The sequence below is a fragment of the Brienomyrus brachyistius genome, chromosome 18 (assembly GCF_023856365.1).
Source record: "Brienomyrus brachyistius isolate T26 chromosome 18, BBRACH_0.4, whole genome shotgun sequence".
NCBI classification, from domain to species: domain Eukaryota; kingdom Metazoa; phylum Chordata; class Actinopteri; order Osteoglossiformes; family Mormyridae; genus Brienomyrus; species Brienomyrus brachyistius.
In genome coordinates this window covers 15,827,062-15,849,853 of record NC_064550.1, presented here as the reverse complement: position 1 = coordinate 15,849,853, position 22,792 = coordinate 15,827,062, and the positions used below count along the sequence as shown (strand labels likewise).

The window sequence follows — 22,792 nt, the reverse complement described above, 5'->3', positions numbered from 1 at the left end:
AACCTGTTAGTGGCCATGCTTTATGCGCTACATCTGGGTGATTTCCGTCAAAAATAATCTTTGTCCATAGTCATCAACGACCGCGCATTAAATGAGTCATAGAAAAGTTATATAACACGTGTATGCGGAAAACGACCCTCCTTGGGAAACAGTTATACAGAATTACTGTCTCAGAACCGGATCTATGCTTTGAAAGAAAGTTCACATTTATTATTTATAACTTGCATGTGGCATACATAAAAGCGTGACTCTCGTGCATCAGGTGTATGTATCTCTAGTTGCTAAAATGTTTTAGTCCACTACAGTTATCAATTTGCACGCCTCAACATTGTACAAACATATTTGGGGTTAGGTAGCTTGGTCATCGTACAGCAGGAGGCTACCTCGTGTAACTGGAAACTTATAAATTACACATTCTTTTTTGAGGTGCCCCTATGATAAGTCATCCAAGGTTCAGGTTGTGCAATTAATGGCTACTACGCTTGTTTTTTTATTAAAAATTTTTTTTTTCAAAACTGGATGAGACATAAACTCAAATGCCATGTTCACAGATTCTGTGAACTGAAGCAAAATGATCCACTTTCATATTCGGTTAATCTCTGATCAATAATGATATATTCATATCAGTAACATATCATTAGCTGTGAAACCAAAATCTGTAGTTTTAGGTAAATAGAATGGGTAGTACCCAGTGCTAATACAATTTCACTCCATTCTTTTTGTTTACTAAATACTACATAAATAATCACTGCCCTTGCATTCGAAATCTTTATGCAGCGTTTCATTTTGGCCGCCTGTCCCTTTAAATCTGGGACGGTCTTCGGCTATTTCCGGTTGTGTGATGGATACGTGTAAGATTAACCTACAGCTGGGATCAGCTTAAGTAATTCCGAATCCATGTTCTCCGCGCGGCTGTTTTCTGTTTAACAGAATACCGAAAAGGGATATGATTCACTTAAATCTCCCCGAGGAGTGATTCCACGTGAAAGCCGTGTCTTTTCGTTGTCATTTCGGGACATCGTTGTCTTTTCCGCGCTTCCATACCGTTATGTTTGGGCAGGCTGAGCACGCCGGTCCAGTACGCGCAGACCCGGCGTACTCCGGACTCGCCTTAGCGCTGCGCCGAAGCTGATCGCGCCGCCGCCGCTTCGCCCCTCTTCTTCCTCCCAAACTCCGGCCCCGCAGATCCCGCAGGTGACGCCACGCAACCTACGTAGGGGCCCATATTTCGCTCCGGTTTTGCGGATAATTAGGGTGGAAGGCGCCAAACGTTAGGCTCATCTCTATCGGTGCCAACGATCGTAGCAGACTAAGTAACCAGGCTGCGAGTAATGGATCGACAGTACTTCTGTCTGTAGACCCTATATGCTTTAATTGTTTAAATATGTCTTCGTGACTAGCTACTCGTGTCCGTGTTGATCCTCATGCATTGTGCATTTTATTGTCGTGTGACATGAATGAGCAGGTGCCTGATCACCTCGTGTCGTACTGTCACTTGCAGGATGCTTCAGGGACCCTTTGCCGCCTCGGACCGAGACAAAGTCCTCATCCGGTTCCCTTTCCACTTATTCGCCGTGGGCACAGTTTTCTTGGCGTTCGGGGGCTTTATTTCCTGCGTTTTAATCTCCGTCTTTTATAATTATTCCGATGCCACTACCACCCACTGCAAGGTAGGGAACACCAGTGCATGACTTTTTATATGGCGTGGTGGCTATTTACCTGGGGGGTTTTCAAGCTTCAGTTTTTTTGAGAATATTAAGAAACTATTCCTTTAAGTAAATTAAGGATGCACCTGATTTTAGTCTAGTCAGAAAGGTTATACGTTTTATGTCTTGTTTGTATGGTATTTTCTCCACGCCCTATATTCAGGTGCCAAACTACCTCCCCTCCATCAGCGCCTCCATCAGCCTGACACCGGAGCGCTACATTTGGCGCATCTGCATCGGCCTGCACTCCGCCCCACGCATCCTGTTGGCAGTGGCCTACTTCAATCTATACCGGATCCACTTCGCCAAGCGCTGCTTGGAGTGGTGCCTGGCCTTGGTGGCCCTGGCCTGCGTACTGGCCGAGAATCTGGGACTGCTGCTACTCACCTACGTGTCCTCTACCGAGACCTACAGTGAGTCGCCATGGTGACACTGAGAGGGAGGGGGTTTACTGGTTAGGGAGACAGATTTGTGCCCTACAGTATATTATTATTAGTGAATGCTGCATTAAATTGTTTCAAGTTATTTTAATAGCCCACATTGCCTCTTAATATCAATGTAGCGTGGTGTTTTGGGTTTGTTTGTGTGATAATAACCTTTTCTTGGTAATGAAATCACGAAGGGTCTCATTCCAGCTGATGCAGGAATAGCAATGCAGTTAACACAGGAGGCTGTTTTTTAATGAGAAGCTAATTCTGGTGGGACGGATGGACTGGATGTCCATCCACTGACCCCCCCCCAGCCAGTAATAGGGTTGTCATAATACCACAATTTCAAACTTGATACTAATACCCAGGTAAATACATGATGCCATGTTTGATACCATGGGTCCCATTTCTGTCTGCTTGTGGTTTGACTTCTCAGCTTCAGTCTGGGACTTGAAAGGTGACGTAACACCTTTCAGAGACATAATTGTGTTATCCTGTTAATTTAACGCTGTGTATTAACGTTAGCTGAGCAGGACCTAATAATGTTTGCTGACTAGCTCCCATGTTAACGTTATCTTAACCTTTCGGTATTCCTCATAAAAACCGGATGCTTTGCCAGATTTGCTGTGTTACTCGACTTCTTCGCTGCCCCTTGGTAGCCTTGTCTGCATCTGGCTTTATCTGCATCCGCAGCCTGTCCCTGGTCGTTTCTTTCGTGTGCAAAATACTTCCAAATTGCATGTTTTTCATTGTCGACTGAAACTGGTCAAATGCTGCGGCTAAAGACGGAACTTCACGACATTTCCACATGGCAAAAAAGCGTACCTGTCTTACATGCTAGTGAGAGGGAGGGGCTGTGAGCCTGCCCTTCTGCAGTGGTGTTGTGTGTCAACTGCAGGATTCGAAGACTGCACTGTTGGTATCGACACTGTTGCAAATGAGTATCTAATCCAGAAGCATTTTTTTTTTCTGAACATCTGAGTAATCTGAGCATCGATTTCTTTGACAACCATAGCGTGATGAGATTGACCTTCTTCTGGCTGTTAGTGGTCTTATCGCCTAATGCTGGGCCTACAGTGGCAAAGCAGCAGCAATCTGACTACTATCTGCCCCACCTGCGCTTGTCCTCTTCCAGATCTGCACCGGAATGGTTTTGTCATGTTCATCAGCTGCTCGCTTGCCCACATGCTAATCACCTGCTGGCTCTGGAGGGTGATTGACCGTTATCCCCTCACCGCTGAGGTAAGACTGCAGCACTCTCCCGTCCTCTTTGCCTGTGTTTCTGGCTAGATCAGGGGTCTCCAACTCCGGTCCTGGGGAGCTGCTGTCCAGTAGGTTTTCCATCCTACCTGGCTTCTGATGAGCGTCACCTGCTCTCAGGTAAATACCAGGAACAGGTGTGGCTCATCAGAAGCCAAGTGGGACAGAGAACCTACTGGATAGTAGCTCTCCAGGACGGGAGTTGGAGAACTCTCGGTTAGGTTAACCCGCTGGGCAGGTTAGTTTGTATCCTAATATTGCTGCATCAGAGGTTCTTTTAAAACCAATTGAAAATAATAGCACTGCAGTGTTTGAGTCTCTGCCATGGCTTCGTGTGTGTGGGGTTTGCATGTTCTCCCTGTGTCGTTGTGGCTTTTCCTCGTGGTATTCTTGTTTACAACAGCATGCGAAGGTCAATTGGAGTTGCCAAATTGCCCATTTGTGAATGAATAGTGTGTGAGTGCCCTGCGATAGATTGGCGCCCCATCTTGGCTTATTCCCTGCCTTGCGCCTGTGAATTACCTATTGCGCCTGTTACACATGAAAGTCTCCTTGCTGTTAGGGTTGTAAAGGGGTAGAATATGTCCAGACACTTTCCATGGGAAGTTAAGCTGGGGAATTTTGGAACCATTGAATTCCATGGAGCTCCACGTGAGCGGTCAGGTACGGCAAAAAAGCTGTACGAGTAATACGATATATAATATTACTTATAAGTAGGGCCTTTTCATGCGGATGCTTATTTTGGGTGGTTTTACACACATTATTACAAGAACACATTATTACACAATGATCACTGCTAGTTCCGTCAAGATGCACATTTAAGTGCCCTGTTCTAGGCTAACCTGCATTTTTTCTAAATTTCCAGTTTATTCCTGTTAATTCCCATATATCATGGAATTTTGCAACCCTACTTGGCGTTCGCTAGATCCAGTCTTTCAATGTTGCGTGAATACTCAGGCTGAGTTGCCACTAGAGGGCAGTGTCAGTCCACTCGTCGTTGATTTCCTAAACTTAGCCACACCCATGGCTACAAGACAGGAAAGCAAACCTGGTAGTGGGCCATATGAGTCGGCTCACTAATAAATGTCGCATATGATCTGTCTGTAATGATCTAGGTCACATATGACCTAATTCTTTTGAGAGCTTTGCCCGGTGGTTTTGATCAGAGGCTTAAGCTTGCTGTATTTTTAGATGGAGAAAAAGGCTAGTTCCTCTTAAGACTGTGAATAACTGTCATCTGCCCCTCTGGTTTCTCTCCCCTGCACATGTGACTGTGTGTTAAGCCGTGATGATACCGTGTGAATTTAATGGTAGGAGCTCTTGTGAGATCTATGTGCTTGCATTTACTACCAGGGTGCAATGTTTTGTTATTTTTAAAAATAATCAATGTCAGTTGTGCAAGTGAATTTAAGCCACTAGGGCAACTGACTTCACTTTTGTATTCAAACAAAGCGTCAGCCATTGACCAATCAGGTTTTACTTTTTTTCCGTTTTTCGTCAATGCAGAGGCTGTTCTGCTGATAGGTGTTAAATCATCGAGAACTTTTGGCAACTTCCTGCGATGCAGGGCTTCTTGTTGTATTGTACCGTCTTTTCTAGCGAACGCAAGAGAGTTTGAACATCTGCCTGTTTCTGACTCTTGTTCTGTCATCATGAAATGTCTGCTTGTTCCAAGCTGATGAGGATTGGTCTAGCTTAGACGTTTAGGAATATTTATGTACACATGGTTGGTTTCTCAATATTCAGGTGCATCTTGCTGCAGGCATATCTTGCTGTGTGTGTGTGTTTGTCAGTATTTGTGTACAGTCCTGTCGCATTACGCCTGATCCAGTCACGTCCTACTGCGTTTACGTAAGAGGTCCATAGTAAATAATATACACTGATGGAGAGATGCTTGAAAGTGGGTGTAATAGGATGTTGGTGGGTATATCGCTTAGAGTAACAGGTGCAGGAAAATGGGCAGCACTGCCAGCTGGATTCCGATTTGACTTTCCCTGCCAGTCCCTGGAGGATGGGCTCCCCCTTTCAGTCTGGTTAGGGTTAGGGCTTGGTGCAACACCCGAGCAGTTCTCTCTAGCACAGTATGAGTCAACCCAGTCCATAGCTCCCCCCAGACAGTCCACGTTTTTTCTCTCTCCCAGCACACCTGTACCGGGTATCTGGTGTTCTTGATTGGCTCGAAGCTGGGAGGGAACACAAATGTGGACTGGGGTGGTCCCAGAGGGCTGGTTTGAGAAACACGGCTCTAGCAAGTCGCTGCATGGCTGCTGTATGGTCACGCTTCTGCGTCCACATGAGGACAGGAGGATTGATCCCCGCGGTTTGTGAAGCGGCATTTAGGAAATCTCGATGTCGCGGAAGTGCTGGAACCCCTGAGGGAGCCTCTCCGCATGGCTGATGAGAGAGCACGGGTGGTGTAGGTACGGTTTAAACTCTCACTCGCATGCACATGCACACGCAGCACAGAGACGCGACTGTGAAACCACATGCGCATCCGCGTCCTGTCGCCACATTCATGGAGAACTTCGGAGACTGCGGACTGCAGGCGCCCCAGATTTGCAGCGCAGAGCTCGCAGCAATGCAACACTCAGTCGCAGCACGTTTGGAAGCTGCGGCACGAGCCGGCGGGGGGGTGGGCGCTTCAGGTACGACTTCCTGTCTGTGTGAGCGCGGCTGCTGTTGTCTCATTCACAGCCCCCGCTTCTGTTTTCCCTGCTACTGAATCCACACACTCTTCAGCCTGTTCAAGTAGGGCAGGGGTGGGGAACCTGATCCATGGAGAGCCGTGCCGGTGCGGGTTTTTGCGATGGCCTCTCAGTCAGCCAATAACAGTGGGTCCCCCGGACTGGAGTTGGGAATCACTGCTTCGTTATTGGCTGATTTGAGAGGTCATCCCAAAAACCGGCACCCACGGCGGCACGCTATGAATCAGGGTCCCCACCCCAGAAGCAGGGCTGATGGTGAGCCTATTCCTGGAAGCACAGGGCCCAAGGTGTGCAGCACCCTGGAAGGGATGCCAGTCTATCAGAAGTAATACGGCTCGTAGTGCGAGCCGTATGACTGCATGTAACCCAGTAGTTCTCAGTCTTGTTCCTGATGCTCCCCTCTGCCAGAAAATTCCATTCCAACCCTACCTAAATCAGGCTAATAATGAATGTGGTTTGTTGAAAGTAGTGTGGGTTAAAATGAAAACATTCTGACAGGGAACTCCAGGAACTGGCCCAAGAACCTGTGTGATAACAAGGAGAACAAACTCCAGTCCTGCCTGGTGTCTGGTGACTAAGCTGGGTTTTAAAGCATTTTGTTGGGGCCTCCAGGGTTTGGCCTCCAGGGTTTGACCTCCTGAGGTGAGGGATCTGCACGGACTGTCCAGCTGAGTTTGAGGCCCCTGTCAGTGGTGGGTCGTTATCTGATGACATTTCAGCTTCCAGCCAAGCCTTTTCCTGATAGGTTCCTTTGCGTGGGAAGATGACAACCTCTGTCAGTGAATGGTATTTAAAAATAAAATCACCTTGAGGTCTTTGTGGCTTTTTTGGCTCCAGACCAGATAATGTGGGAGTGGCTGTGGGCACTGGGGGGCGGCAGGGGGGCTCCAGTGTTTCTCAGCGTCCCTGCATGTTAAAAAAAACGCTGCTGATCTGAGGTCATCAGATATTTAGTAATTTTTTTTTCTACTTATTGGCTGTAGAAGCATCAGAGCAGAAGGAAGTGGTTGAAATCGGGGGGGGGGGGGGGGGGGGTACATGTAGCGTTCGCCTCTTAAAGCTGGTTGCAGAGATGCTGCCACATTGCTACATCACAGTCATGCAATGCAGGCTTGACAACTCTGACCATGTTTGCAACAACTGGATCCAGATGATGTGGGGGGGGGGGGTGATTGGGGGCTTCCTCTGGTTACCCCCCACCTTTTTGGGGGGCTGAGGAGAGGTGTGGGAGGGTTAGGAATACTGTTGGCAGGGTTAAACATTTTGATAGACAGATTCTTGCTCCAGACTTGAGCCTGTGTCCCGCCGCGATTTATTCAGAATAATCTGATCGCATTATTACCTAATGCTGAGGGGAAAATGGAAACGCAGCTCTGTCGCAAGCTTAGCTTTCTGCATGCGGAGGTCCTGCATCCCACTGTGCGGTTGGGGTGAAAGCTTACGGTACTGGTGACTGACTAGGCTGTTTGAGGCGAGCAGATGCAGTGATCTTAGAAAACGTGGCAGGAACCCGAATGAGGAAAGCGTCGAGCGGAATGTGTATGAAAACCGGCGTCTTCTCAGTGGCGATCCTGAAGCAACAGATATAACGTACTCGCACTCATGCACATACATGCAAACGCAGTGGTGTTATCTGCCAAATTTAACCTAGAGCCTCTAGTCTCAAACCAAAAGAAGTGCCAAAGTTGAGAGCCTGGCACCCACAGAAGCGTTCTTGCATGTCAGAGGTTAAAGGTGACTCACTGCCGATGTGGCAGTATTCCAGTTTATGCAAGGCTGTGCCTGTGATGTTAGAACTGGGGCTGTGCTTCGAGGTTGACTGTACTGTGGATTGGAACCCTCCCCCCCCCGGCCAATCTGGTCCTTCATTTTGTTTTTCGTTTGTTTTTTCTGCCCCCTCCAGGAAGGGACGTCGCGCTATTGGAAGCTCCGCCTCTTTATCTCCAGCCTGGTTGCCTGTGCTTGCGCCGCGTACTGCTTCAGGCGACACAACAAATACTGCGAGCCGGGAGGTGAGGATGATCGCGCCCCTTCCCCCCCCCCCCCCATGTCTTGGCAGGAAAACACACACATGCATAGACCCCCACTGCAGGCCATCCACTTCCCATCCATCTCTCTGCTTCCTGCTGCCTCCTCATGCTCTGTAAAACTGCACGCTGCTATTCTCCCGTTAGGTGACTGCATGCGTATCGATTCACACGCTCACTCTAACTGCTGCGTGTTCCTTTTCCCTCCCCCGCCCCCCCCACTTGTATCTCTGTTCTGAATGCTATGGCCCATCTTCCAGATGGGGGTCACTTCCCAATTGAACTTCCTTTTGGTTTTTTTTGTTTTTTTAAATCTCTGGGAGGCAGGTCTGTTCTGGTGGTTTGACAACTGCTCTGCCCCCCCATTCTTACACCCCTTTCGCTCTGGGTGGCTGGCAGCCACACTGGTGGTGGAAGCCCTGGCAGACCCCAACCCAACCTTTCCCCTTCCCCAGAGCGAATACCCGAGGGGCCTCCCTGTTCTGACCCCCCACTCCCCCAAACCTTTATTTTGTCGGGTTCCCTTGGAGCCTTGACCTGATGTGTGTGCACCCCCTGGCTGTCATTGTGGATGAGTTCCTCTCTTGTTCCCCAGTGTACACCTGGTTCGCCTTCTTCGAGTACATGATCGTGCTGTTCAACATGGCCTTCCACACCACAGCCTACTGGGATTTCAGGGGCAAGGAGATGGTGATCGGCACTGTGCCGGAGGACAAGCGCTTCTGACAGGGGAACCGAGGAAGAGCCGGCAGCGGAGCCAGCTCCTCCTCTTCCTCCTCACACTCCCCACAGAAAGATGGCAGGTACCCTGATGGGTGGCCGGGGGAACAACTCTTCCACATTTTTCCTTGAGGAGGGACAGCCAACACGGGAGAGCAGGAGCGGCGCTCGGAGTGAGATGGAGGTCCTCTGCATGTTGAGTGGGAGGGGCCAGCTGTTGCCAGGAAGCCAATGTCCTGGTTGGGAAGTGGGGGGGGGGGGGCCTAATGCAATGAACCTTAGTCCCTGAGAGTGGCTTATGGTCACTGACTCACAGGAATATGCCCGCGCTGTCAGTGCCCGTGGGCTCTTGTCCTGGCTCCACCCTCGGCCTTGTCGTTCCAGGAATTTCCTCTTTCCTGACAGGTTCCAGTTGCCATAGTAACAGAAGGCACCGTCTCTGTCTGTGGATGACTTCCTCTGCTGATGTGCGTTTATAACGCAGGCGCGCCTGCGTCCTGTCAGTTACTGGTCAGTTTCTGGTCTCAGCCAAGGCTTATGGTCATTAAAGACTCGTGCCGGATGATAAAATGACAAAAAGCACCTCTTTCAAATACAAACGTGCTTCTCACGAGAATATCAACTGGTGGACTTTCTAGAATCGAAAACACACCAACGACTTTGGTGAAAATGTTAATCATGACAAGTTTATGACTCGACTGAATAGTAATACTGCACTGCCGCTTGGTTTTAGCACAAATGTGTCTGTTTAGTGATTATTTATTTTGGTGTAATTCTGTGGAACTCAGGAAAGATTTTAACAGTCTTTGAATTCAGTGACTTAATTTTAGGCACCTTTTTAAAAGGGAAGTCGGTGTCTGGGCTGCCTGTCTGCCGCGTCTAGCAGGTGCCCTCAGTATTACCATCAACTTTCTTTGCTGCCAACGTGCTCTGTGGACCTGGAGGATCTCAGCTTCAGCTTCGCCTGCTCCAGCGTCACGCTAACTGGTTGACGTCCTGCGATTGACCCGTGCTGCCGTACGATATTCCTGTGACGTCGGGGGAACGTTCACAGCACACGCCTAGCAGGAGCTCTTCTCTAATGTATTTTGCCAGCTTGGCTCTTGTGATAGATGTATGTATCTTTTGCAAATAGATACGCCTATTGGTCTCATGCATACTTGTATGTAAATGCAGCTGAGCAATTGTTCAAAATTGAAATGGTGGTGTGGGGTGGATGGTTGTACATCTAGACCCCTTAGAGACCCTTTAGATACCCCTTAGATACCCCTTAGCTGTATATATCTGAGGATACCCTGAATCTCACAAGTAGACTTTAAGTAAATGCTAAACTCGGGCCACTGGCTTGCAGAGTATAACTGTTTCCATGGCAACATTGGAATCTCCGGCATGGAGTTTTACAGAGAGAGTGTGTCTCAATATTAAAAGTGCAAGGATCGTACTTGTGGCCTTGGCAAGAGCAGCTTTGTTAACGTGCCTCACAAGAAGAAACTTGGGTTGCAGTGAATCATGGGATTGTTGTCATCTGATGCACCCACAACATTTGGGCTGGAGTGAAAACGACATCCGGGGATTTTCCCCATCCTCTGTGCTTCTGTTCTTGGTATTGGAACAGGTCTTCGGCAGTGGAAGATGACATGAGAGGCATGCAGAACACGAGCACGGTGAAGTGTGTATTGCGAGACGCCCATAGTGTTTGTGGTGCCAGTCGTGCATAGTGGCTTAAATGTTTGATTAGAATTGGTGTAAAACATACTATAAGCACCAGAGCTTGTCAGCGCAATGTAATCTGGCTCAGCAGGACTTTTTATGGAAAGGTGCTCCTACTGGCTGATGGCAGCAGGCCTCTGAAGACTTATGGAATCACCAGTAACTGAATGTATCGTGACTCTGCCAGTCCCACGAGACTCAGGCAACAGTGCTTGCTAATGATTAATAAATGTCATCTTCCTACCAAACAATTCTCTCATCTTGATTGGCGGTTGACTTTAACATCTTGGATTGTTAAAGATGCGAATCGATCATATTAGATGGGAAAGTATCAGCCCCCGAGTGCTTGGAATCATGCGGCATTTAATGCATTTTATCTAATGTCATTTTGCGCAGGAAACATCAGGACAGGTTATAACTGATTATTTCAGGTAGGCATATAAAGGCTGAGGTGGGATCTCACAGCATGTGACATGGACTATGGACCTGGGGGGAGAGGGGCAACATTTGGAGTATCATTAATAAAACACTATCAAGGAAAAAAATGTCCTGCAGATAATTTAATGGTAACTGCTAAAACTTTATTAATGAAAGCCTGAAGCGTAACCCTGACCCTTATTTTATGTGATTTAGGGGGGTCGGCTGATGCTGGTTGGGGACGTCTACCAACCTGCTGTATTTTTGAACTTGACGTTTATGCTCATGTCATTGACAGCATTAAGCCAAATGATTAATCAACATGCAGCGAGAGGCAAAAACAGTGCATCGTGAGGAGGCCTGTAGCAGGGGGCCGGAAGCCCTCCTGTTGGGTCTCTGTAGATTTCATCGGGGGGGGGGGGGTTCCATAAATATCACTGACTACATGCCACATCTCTGATCGGTAACAAAAACACTCAAAGGGTTTTCAATCTCACGGCGATGTCGGAAGCAAGTGGAATCCGGCGATTTAAAAAGAAAGTGAAGAGGTTATATCTGAGTTTTTCCAAAAGCAAACCGACAAGTGGACCTGACTCCATGACCCCCGCCTTGTTTGTGGAAAAGCATTCTGCAGTCTTCATTCTGCGGTCTGCAGTCTGCGTTCTACGGTCTACGGTCTGCATTCTGCGGTCCATACCATGTGGTCCCCTAAATCCAGGTCTGGCAAAAACGATGTGAGGATCATGCAGGATACGGTATGAATGCTGCACTCAGGTTTGATGCATCAGAAATCACCGGAATCCTTTTCATGCCTGGAATCGAAGTCTCTCTTGTTTGTGTGTGTGGGTGGTTTGGGCCAAACCTCAGTAAAATGATTTGAATGCAGCACAGAATGTCTCTATCAAATGGGGGGGGGGACGACACACGGCACGTCAGGCATTACGCCTGCCCCAATGGTCCTTTCATTTCACTGTCAAATGATCTCCCTGGGCCCTGCCTCTCCACATTTCCCTGCCAAATATCCCCCATGCAAATTGCCGTGGGGAGGTTCTGGTGTTTGTTTGTTCTGAGTCGCTTCCTGGCGCTGCAAGCAGGAAGCACCATTTGCCATGGGAGAACTTTAAGTGCTGGTACGTGCGATCGTCCAAAGTGGCTCTCTGCTCCTGCTCTCGGGCCGTTCCACCGTGAGCATCCAGCCCAGGGACACCAAATCTGCTGAATATTCTCCGTCCTTTTTTTGTTGTTTTTCAGGTGAGCGCGCCAGTGATTTCAAAGTCAAGTTTCATTGTCATTGACTTTCGTAAAAATTTCCTAAATTCCAAAAGAACGTTTTCTGGAAAATGAATCACGTGGAGTGAGTACATTTTTGGAAATTTGCTTTTCAATAGCTCCCAGTGTGCTTCTGGGACATAAGATGTGACCGTCATTTCCACAAGCAGCCCTAGGCTCCCAGGACATCCCAGTCACCAAGTGGGACTGTCTGTCCTATCCCCCCCCCCCCCCCCCCCCCCACAATGAGGGGGGTGAAATTTTTAAGGGAACCTGGATGGGGGTTTATTTACTCACAAGCTACCACATGACTCAGAACTCCACCTTCCGGATCTCGCGCCGCAAAGAACCCCAAGTCGAATTTATCTCAGAACATTAAACTGCTCCACCCGCCACCCATCTGCCCCCTCCGCCTCCGCCTGGGGCCTGGTGAGGCTCTGCTGCAAACTCCAAACAGGAAATCCCTGAGATGGCAAAAAGGCTGCCTTGGAAGGATGCAGCGAGGACCGAGTCCAGCATCCCGCTGTGCTTTGGGTGCGTTCATTAGCCTCCCGTCGTCACAGCCCCCCCCCCCATCGCCAAAAGTACGCCTCATACTGCCAGACGATGGTGTGGTGAGGGTGTTGTCCTTGTGATCGCAAGGTTACTGGTTCAAATCTCATTCAGCTGAGTGCTTCCCCCATTGACCTCTTGAGCACTGCCTTTAAACCACACCCCCTCTCCCGATCGCCCCGTCCTTCCTTTCAATTGTATGTTCATCCATCCATCCATTTTCCAAACCGCTTATCCTGCTGGGTCGCGGGGGGTCTGGAGCCTATCCCGGAAGCAATGGGCACGAGGCAGGGAACAACCCTGGATAGGGGGCCAGCCCATCGCAGGGCACACTCACACACCATTCACTCACACATGCACACCTATGGGCAATTTAGTAACTCCAATTAGCCTCAGCATGTTTTTAGACTGTGGGGGGAAACCGGAGTACCCGGAGGAAACCCCACGACGACATGGGGAGAACATGCAAACTCCGCACACATGTGACCCAGGCGGAGACTCGAACCCGGGTCCCAGAGGTGTGAGACGACAGTGCTAACCACTGCACCACCATGCCGCCCCCTCAATTGTATGTTACTGTGCATAAAAGTAATTGCTGAATAAGTTAACTGTAATTATCCCTGCTTTCCCTCGACATTCACTGAGATTAGGTGATAAGCTCCTCGCAGGAATGAACACAGGGCGACTTTGCTGTCGAATGCCGGTCTGTCCGCCGTCAGCTGAGCGGTGACAGTAACTGAAAGGAAACCGAAACACAGGCCCACACTGTGGTCCCTCTTTATAATGGGACCCTGTATTTCCCCTTCGATCTCGCTGCTGGGGACCTGAACAGCTCTTCAGCCGCCAGTACTTTAACAGTGGCTGTAAAATTAGCTCCGTATCTCGACCGCACACACTCTCGACTTTTGCGAGGCGAGCGAGTGTGGTGAAAGTACACCGGTGTGAAACCGTGCAAAGCGGAAGAACAAGCTGAGGTCAGAGATATCGGGGAAGGCGATTGGTTAGTCGTCAGCGTGACAATACGGTTACTGAGGAAGAGCATGAAAGATGGACATCTGTCCGCCCTGTTTGGCCCTCGTTAGCCAGCCTGCTGCAAGGAACTCCGCAATGTCCTTGTACAATTTTTTTGCGTTTTCGGTGATTTATGGATGCTTCTTAGGCAGGGATACCATAAGGCAAGGGGAAGTTAGGATAGTGCCAAGGGCCCCTGAGTGACCTAGAAATTTTTTTTAAATAACTGGATTGGCCTGGACTGCGGGGCCCAATTTGTTATGCCTTCATGGGGCCCAAAATCTTGTTGGGGTAAAAGCTGTCAGCGTCAATGGATCCCGACCTCTGTGCCACGACGATGAAGAGTGTGAGGAGAACCAGCTGGTGGTCTACAAGCACATTCAATCTCATTTGATGGAAAGTGATGTAGAAAACGTGTTACATTTATTGCAACCGCCTTTTTGTGACAGAATGAGCAAAACGAGTGTTATTTAATCATATATATACTTTTTTTCCCCCGTGTTTGGTCACGGCACGTGTTTGCATGCAGTGCTGTGGTTCCTTGTAGCACGAGCGTTTCCAGCGCCGTGCTCGGCTGTCACCATGGCAACCACTGCGGCTGGAATGACGGAGTCGGGGTGGAACGGAGATGGCGACGCTGCACGGCAGCCTTTCGGCGCGCCGAGCCTCCAACAGTAGACAAGGGTGACGGAGATGCAGAATCGGGGTGAAGGGAAGAATCCGGAGTCACGGTTCGATGCCGTTCATTTACGGCGTGCCGCGTTACAAAACTCCAAGCTGTGTAAAAACGTGCCGTAGGTGAGCAGCGACCATCCAACTGGAAGACCTTCCTTTCTATATGACTGCGTATTACAAACTCCTGCTTTTATCCCATCAGGATTTTCCATCCTGTACACAGACACTTCACCACATCGCTACCTGTCCGCTGCCGGCGAGGACATTTACATTTCTAACACATCAAATATTGACTGTGACACAGCAACACCCGCTGTAAAATTTGCATTAAAATATTTTCCCGATGCAAGCAGTACAATGTCACACACAGTACACTACAAAACAGTCCTATGATTTTTTTTTTTAGATGTATTTTTAAACATCACTTCCTTAAAAATTGCAGTTCGTACTTAATTTTTAATTTAATGTTTTTTTTTCCAGGTTTCTCGTTACTGTTCATGAAACTGACACGACGAACAGAATTAAGGAGGAACCAGCTGGGTTATAAGAACCACTGAGAACCAGCTGTCTTTCACACTCTGACTTCGGAGGCCCTTCTTTCACATCCACTGTGGCACAGAACAGCATCTTAAAACCTGATTTTTAGATTAAGCACCTTCTAGTTTCTTTTCTATTTTATCTGATATTTTTTGTGCACCCTGGGATTCAAACCCCCAGTCTTTGCGTTGTTTTCACAATATTTTGCTTGCTGAGATACAGAATTATCAATTAAGCTTCTGCATTTGCCTCCTTATAAAATGAAAGATTTTACTCCCTCCACCCAAATGTGAAAAAAGGCCAGTTTTGAGAACTCAGAGGGTGATAAGTTACCAGCATGCCGAACTGGATACATTTCTGCAGAAAATGGGACTGCAAGTCTGTCAGAATCATAAATCGGAGCCACGTGGAGTGACTGAAAGTCCTCATTCATCTGCTGCACCACTGGGAGCATCACCCTGTACCCACAAGCTCACACACTAATACACAGAAAAAATCAACTTAACATTCAATATTTAAGAAAAAAAACGAATGGGTAAAAATTAAGATGGAGATTTAGCCCGTTAGCCAAACATCCGGCGAGGGGTGTTTGTGTTTCTATACTGTCGGGCAGTTGAGCGGGCAGCCTCAAAGGGCCTCATCTTTGGCCGGGAGCTGAGATGTGAGGCAGAGGGGACGGAAGATGGTCTTTGAAACCTGTGAGCGCTTCTCATTTTGTGTGTTTGCAGGGTGACGAAATTCTAGTGCTCTACAAATAGCTCTACGTTTGCTGGTATCGTGGGTCATGCACAGAGCCAGAGCACCCGCAGTGGCACTAAGTAAAAGCAGGGTGAGGAAGCCCAACAGAGCCCCACAACCCCCACTGAATGGCAAATGCTGGGGCAGGTGGGGGGGGGGGGGGTGGCATGGAAAAGGCCACAATGCAAAAAGGAGGGTTTGTGTTACAGTAGATATCAATCACAAAATCAAGAACAGCAGGTTTTTCGCTAAAACATGGTTTGTAATTTAATTACATTCTTAATATAATTATTTTCATTTTCTTCTGTTAATAGTCTCTCAGTTTCAGCGCATTGGTTCTCGCAGGCCACGCCCCTTTTAGCCCCGGCTCCACCCCCCCACCACACCCTCAGCCTACAGAAGCACACAGTGTCTTTTGGAGCTGGTGGGTTGTGGATTGAGGAAGGCCCGTACGGCTTCTGCGAACACCTCCTTGATGCCCTCCTGGTTGAGGGCAGAGCACTCCAGGTACCGGATGGCATGGATCTGCCGGGCCAGAGCCTGGCCTTGTTGCTGGGTGATGGTGGTCTGATTCTGCTCCTTTAGCTTGCGCAGCACCTCTGGGTCGGCGCGCAGGTCACTCTTGGTGCCCACCAGTAGGACGGGCGCGCCGGGGCAATGGTGCGTCACCTCCGGGTGCCACTTGAGACGCACATTCTCGTAGGAGGGAGGGCTTGCGATGGAGAAGCAGACCACAAAGACGTTGGTCTGCGGGTAGGAGAGCGTGCGCAGACGGTCGTACTCCTCCTGGCCCGCCGTGTCCCACAGGTTCAGACTGACCATGCGGCCGTCCACGGTCACCTGTGCACTGTAGTTGTCGAACACGGTGGGGATGTACTCCCGGGGGAAGGCGTTGGTCGTGTAGGAGATCAGCAGGCAGGTCTTGCCCACCGCGCCATCGCCTACCACCACACACTTGATGCTCTGCATACCTTTGGTTTCAGGACCTCAGCATCCTGAAAAACCAATTGCACAGTCACACTCATAAACAAGGACCACACGTTAGCCAATCAGATTGCAGAGATGGTGGATCCAAGACATCTGATTAGTTGGTCCCGCCTCCTCTACAATGTGATTGGTTATGTCTCTGAAGCAATTATTTTTCGTTCTGCCCTCAAAACATTTTTGTGAAAGTAAAACTCCCATGAGCATACTGCATGTCCCCCCCACCAAGTGAAGCCTGCTTCCAGTGCTGTGACGACAACAGTCTTATCGGTTCCGTTAAGTGGGACCCAGTGTCACAGCACCACCTGCTTTTTGTTTATGGAAATCGAAAAAACAAAGGGAGCGAGAGGCAGGAAAACGCCCGAACAAAAGAGGCGGGAGGAGTTAAGCGGCTCTGTCTCAGCAGGGAAAAAAAATACAAAACTGAAAGACACTTTCAGAAGCATTTTCGCGGTGAAAACAAAGAGTGACGTACGCTGAAAAACCACCAGAGTTCAAATATCGGTAAACAACCAATTTTTTCTGTTCCGTTTGCATTTGTTCACTTCTCAGATGAATTTGGGTGGTGCCCGGACCTACAGCCAACCTCTGTATACCACATAATACCCAGAATCACAAGTATACTGGTACCTACGAGGCCAACAGTACAACGCAGCCACCAGTTTCACCATGGCAACAGGGACGTATTCCTGGTGACAAAAGAAGCCCTTGGCCTCCTTAGGGACCCTGACAATGTAAGCTCAGAAAAGGCCGTCACCAGACCTGGGCTCCAGCACTCCTGGGTGGCACTGGCAGACAGATCTCACGCCATGTTCCTACCTGCCGTTTTCACGTTGGCGTACGTATCTCTCTCACGTCCCCCCCCACACAAAGATGTTATCGGCTCACTTAGGGGAAATTTTCAAACAAGAGAATTATCACTTTGATTGCTCTGCACTGGGACCTTGTTTTGTACCAGAATTATTTCGATTTCATTCTCTGACTGACGCAGCTGAGGGGGCGGGCGGTGTGGAACACGGCGACCGGGTTTGATGTAACAAAAATGTTCCCGCCGAATCAAGCATGCTTTTCAGCGACATGAGTGTCAGCCACAAACCAGAAAAGTGCACCAGTTTCCCTGCGTTGACTAAAAACGATTAACTGCTCGATGAGCCTACGCTCCACTTCGAAATAATTTCGAAAATTGGCAAAAAACCATGGCGGCAGATCCTGCCTAGCATTAAAGTTTCTACAAGCGAGGTCGGCGAAAGCTGAAATAAAATAGTTCACGACACATCCAAATTGAAGAATATCAAATGCTTCTATATAATTCTGGGATCTTTAGATACAAGTAAACTGAGATGGATGATAAATAATGTAGGTAATGTCGAGGAGAGTCAAAGGAGCATCTGAGTGAGAGGCACTTAAAGTTTAGTGGTGCTCCTGGAGTGTGGTCTGTCCTAAAAAGTAAGATGTAAAGAGTTACACATTTCACTAAATCAGTGGAATGTTACGCGAGGGAGAGACACGTCCAGCTGTGGCAGTGTTTGGTGGGGCTCTAGCAAGTAAAGATCATAGAATCTGTGTTCTCTGGGAGGAGAGGCGTGGTTCAGTGGGACTGGTGGGCTGGTTTAGAAGGTCTAGGCACTTCTCAGAACAGATCTACAAGCACACACCCAGAGCTTGTCCAGCAGACGCCTGGTCCACAAGCAGCAGAAGACTGCCCTCCCAGTGATCCAGGCCAGGCAGATGCCTTCTCCACAAAGCCACAGGATGATGTCACAGGATGATGTCACAGGGCAAAGAGCCCTTCAGTGGACTCGTTCCCAAAGACTGAAATCTGTACCCTGAAACAAGCTTCTCCTTCCTCTTCTTATCTTCTGCTTTTATTTTCCAGGACATTTTGACAGGCTGCATATTACACAAAAGAGAAAAAGACTAATATATTCTCAATGGGCCACTACTTAATTTTGAGACCATTGGAATGGATTTGGTAGAGACCAGTTACAGGACAGTAAAGAAATTAGGCAGCTCTGTGGTTCTGTTAATGAAGGCATATGAATTTAAGTTAGTGCCCCATCATCTAAAATCCCACTAAGTGATAAAGGTTCAAGCTACGGTTTAAGCTAAAATAATAGTCTAAGTTGTATTATTCATCTTCTGTATGTGGAAGATCTGAATCCCTTATTAACTACCTACAAAAAAGTACAGACGCTCTGTGGGTTACGATCCTCTGTGTTATGATAGTTCGACTTCCGATGGGTATTTCTGTTCCATTCTGCTTTTAATTTTCAATACATTATTCAATACATTACATGATATATTCGACATTTTATTTTAAAATAAGCTTTTTGATAATAATTTTGCCCAACTGAAGGCTAAGGTAAGTGTTCTAAGCATGTTTTAAGCTAGGCTAGGCGAGGCTATGATGTTTGTTAGGTTAAGTGCACCGTATAAAAATGTATATTTTCACCTTACGACAGGTTTATCGGAACATAACTCTGTCGTAACCCGGGGAGCGTTTTACGAATAATTCGCACCACTCCGCCCTGGGACAGGAGCCGTCGTCTTGGCCGTTTCAGCTACAGGAAAGTTAGGTCCTATCAGCAGCACTAAGTGGTTTCCTACAGCTTTTCTCAGACCTCCAAGAGGGTGTGTTACTAGCAGCCGCTGGCGACGGCGGCCTGTCATCTGACAAGCGGCATGATTTCCGTCAAATCTCGGGTTTGTTCGTTAAGGGATTATAATCTAACACCTTGACTCTTGATGCTTAGAGTTACTGGATGATGGCTATGAGATCATAAGCCAATTGTTCTGTGCATGAAGAAACTTCTCTATTTTACAGCAAACTCATTCTGTGGAGTTACTCAATAGTGCTATAAATCGAGAAGATTTAGGCGCAGACCAAAACAGGAACATTTCTTTGTGTTATTTTTTAAGTATGGTGTGTTGATTATATTGTAATAGTTATATATACCGACGTACGTTATGAAAAAGCCGTAAAACCACACCCCCATTCACCGGAGTATCTCGAAGCAGTTATCTCACCCCGGAATTTCTTCCACTTCAGTTGTATGTCTGCTTCAAGCAAGAAATCTGCAGTCTTCGCGAGGGCAGGTATTCAAAAATTAAAGGAATGTGATTGTAAAATAGAAAAGGACCCATGAACACAAGATTAAGGACAAAAAATAAAGCCCATTCTGCAACCTGTCTATTCATTATGTCTTTTCGGCCGTGATCAGCATCCCCTTGTCTCCATTTGGCCGTCGGTACATTACAGATCAGATTTACAGCTCAAGAGGTCAGCGAGACACCGCAGATCCAGACTGAAAGTACAGAAACCAGTCACCCGACGCTGTCCACCTCGGAAACCACATAGGAACCTTCTCATTCAGATGAATTTCTCTTAACTTAAACCATATTGTAGATGACCAAAACTCAGACATGCATTTTTACATATTAATCATACAGAAGAAATGCATATTTAAAGAATGGCAAAAAATGCTAGACATAGAAAAGGTTCATATAAGAGTAGGCAGTAAGAAATAAGAATAAGATTATGTTTAACTTTAAAAGAAGTAGCTTATAATTATCCACAAAGAACATTAACGTATACAGGAGTAACAATTACCCAGACTATCCAAGTCAATGTGCAAAGTGTATAAATAATGCCGATTTGCGGGAAAGTTATATTCCCTAATTGCTGTCAGTCTAAAATAGAAAGTAGAAGCTGTTTAAACTGTTAACAATCCGAAACGGACAAAACTTTAGACACCCCCCTCCGTACGTAAGCTCCTGCAGCCGGCTTTCATAAAGTCGCCGACGGCCGCGTTTTCGCCTAGAGCCCTTTGACAGCAGTCGGAGAAGCAATAAAGCGAAACTCACCAAACATAATCCTGATCCTTATGAATTGCGGATCACGAGCAAACAGACTCTTTGCGGATGACTCGCAGCCGCCAGCCAGCGAGGGTTACGGCGTTAAGGAAGTGAGTGCGATTTTCGGAGAGGAAGTCTGACACAAAAAGGGCTTTGCTGCATGAGGAAGTTTATTTGCGAGTTCAGTGGTACATGATAGCGGTAGGGACGTGCATGTCTAAAAAGCCGGGCATTGACCCACCTTTCCGCAAAACCCTGCAGCCGTGTTCTCGTTACGAAACATTTTTTGCATGAGATTTTATTCTATAGCAATCCATGAAAAAAACAGTTCTAAAGCAAGCCTGTGTATGAAACCCATTTAGATTCCCCATAAGCACATCAAAGTAAGGCGGGGTCACTCGTTTTCTCTCATCTTTATAATCTACAGCGACACCGCTCTACAGAGATGCTTCCGTGAGCCGACAGGCAGCCAAAAGCAATTCGAAGCGCATGTATTAAACCTGGTCTCATATCATGGGTGCCAACGTTGGTCAGCTGGCCGGAGTGATTTTTTTTATTCGAGACACGTCTGCATACACATGCACACGCATTTTGCATGTACGTAACAGTTTTCTTACGTTGTAAATATGTATGTAGGGTTTGCAAATTAGCGCTACGCTATTGATGTAGCTACATTTAGGTTTATAATGGGATAATAAGATTTCTTGCGTGAGCGTCTGAGAGCGTGTCACGCCAGATGCGCGAGAGCTGGCAACTCTCTTTAGGCTTACCTAATTCATGAAGTAAGCAGTAATGAATACAAGCTAACACAAATAACATAAATCACTTTTTGGCCAGGTACAACTGCATGTACTCTTTTTCTTTTTTCTTTTTGACAGTGTTGGTGCATACATTCACAAAAAACACAGAACATATGTTAAGAAAAACAGTGTGAGGAGCAATTAATAATAAAATAGTGCAAACAGTGCAAAGCTGTACAATTACTATCAATAAATATGAATTTAAATGAGAATGAGATATATTGACTTGATAGACTTCAGTCTCTTGCTGGAGGGAAGTGATTTAAACAGTCCGTGTCCAGGCTGGGAGGGGTTGGCCACAACCTTTCCTGCCCGCGTCAGGGACCTGGAGGTGTGCAGGTCCTGGAGGGATGGCAGGATGCACCCAATCACCTTCTCAGCAGAAGGGATGATGTGCTGCAGTCTGCCCTTGTCCGTGACGCTGATAGCAGCGTACCACACGGGGATGGAGCAGGTCTGGATGGACTCGATGGTGGCTCTGCAGAAGTGCACCAACTTTGTCCTTGGCAGGTTGGACTTTTTCAGCTCTCGTAGGATGATGATGTCTGTAGGCAATTGACAAATAAGCCCCAGAGCTAGTACAGTGTCCTTTAAATGTCCTGTATCTTGGACTACCCAACAGGCAGTCATCAATGAGGCTCTTAGACTGCAAGTGAGAAATGGGAGGGGCCTATTGCTGCCCAGTTAGGTCACTATAAGCTTCTCTGGAGGAATCCCCAGACGTGCCATCTACAGCAAACTTCTCTTATGATTCCTCCATTGTATGGTACATACAGAGTGATAGAGGAGGCTTATAGAAAACTTGCTGGGCAAAGAATGACCTTAAAATCAGTAAGACAAAAAAACTGATTGCCAGGGGAGTGTGTAAGACAAGTCACCACTTAGGGAGAGGAGGTAGAGGTGATGCTATCATACACACATCTGAGGGTCCATTTAGGTAGCAGATTGGGCTGGATAGACAGGTTTGCTCTGTGCAGGAGAGGCTTGTGTAGGCTTTTCCTTTCAGAAGGCTGATGTCTATCAGTGTGAGCAGCATGGTACCAGGGATCTTCTACAAGGCAGCATGGCTGGTGTAATTTACAATGTTGTGCTCTGCTGAGGAACATCATCATGAAAGGGAGCACAGGGTGACCAAGCATGAATGGCCTTGGAGGTTTATATATACATACACACATATTTATGCATGTGTGTGTCCGTGTCTGTGTGTCCATCCGTGTGTGTGTGTGTGTAAAACCCACCACAATGTGCTAAGAACAGAGGTGGAAAGTTCAGTACAAATCCAGACCAAGATTTTATTTCAACCAACCAACTGAGTATAAAAAGTCACATTTGCAGATGAGGCAACTGGTTGGTTCAAGCAAAATCTTGGTCTGGATTTTTTTTCTGGATCTGAACGAC

General features: G+C 47.5%; 2 protein-coding genes across 4 annotated transcripts; one reads left to right on the top strand and one right to left on the bottom strand.

Annotated features, from left to right (window-relative positions):
- The first annotated feature begins 23 nt into the window (after positions 1-23).
- On the top strand, positions 24-10,807 carry pgap2 (post-GPI attachment to proteins 2). 3 transcript variants are annotated; one of them, XM_048982602.1, is made up of 6 exons: positions 24-1,213; positions 1,502-1,670; positions 1,870-2,119; positions 3,270-3,376; positions 8,003-8,111; positions 8,722-10,807. In XM_048982602.1, the coding sequence occupies exons 2-6, from the start codon at positions 1,503-1,505 to the stop codon at positions 8,850-8,852; spliced, it is 765 nt and encodes a 254-aa protein (XP_048838559.1). In that variant the 5' UTR covers positions 24-1,213; position 1,502; the 3' UTR covers positions 8,853-10,807. The 3 variants fall into 3 exon arrangements, with proteins under 3 accessions (XP_048838559.1, XP_048838558.1, XP_048838560.1); XM_048982601.1 differs by having other exon boundaries at positions 27-1,194; XM_048982603.1 differs by lacking the exon at positions 24-1,213 and adding an exon at positions 1,271-1,313.
- A 3,399-nt stretch (positions 10,808-14,206) lies between these two features.
- Positions 14,207-20,750, bottom strand: rhogb (ras homolog family member Gb). The gene is made up of 2 exons (XM_048984357.1): positions 20,604-20,750; positions 14,207-16,750 (listed from the first exon to the last, which is right to left on the bottom strand). The coding sequence occupies exon 2, from the start codon at positions 16,722-16,724 to the stop codon at positions 16,149-16,151; it is 576 nt and encodes a 191-aa protein (XP_048840314.1). The 5' UTR covers positions 16,725-16,750; positions 20,604-20,750; the 3' UTR covers positions 14,207-16,148.
- Between the last annotated feature and the right edge of the window lie 2,042 nt (positions 20,751-22,792).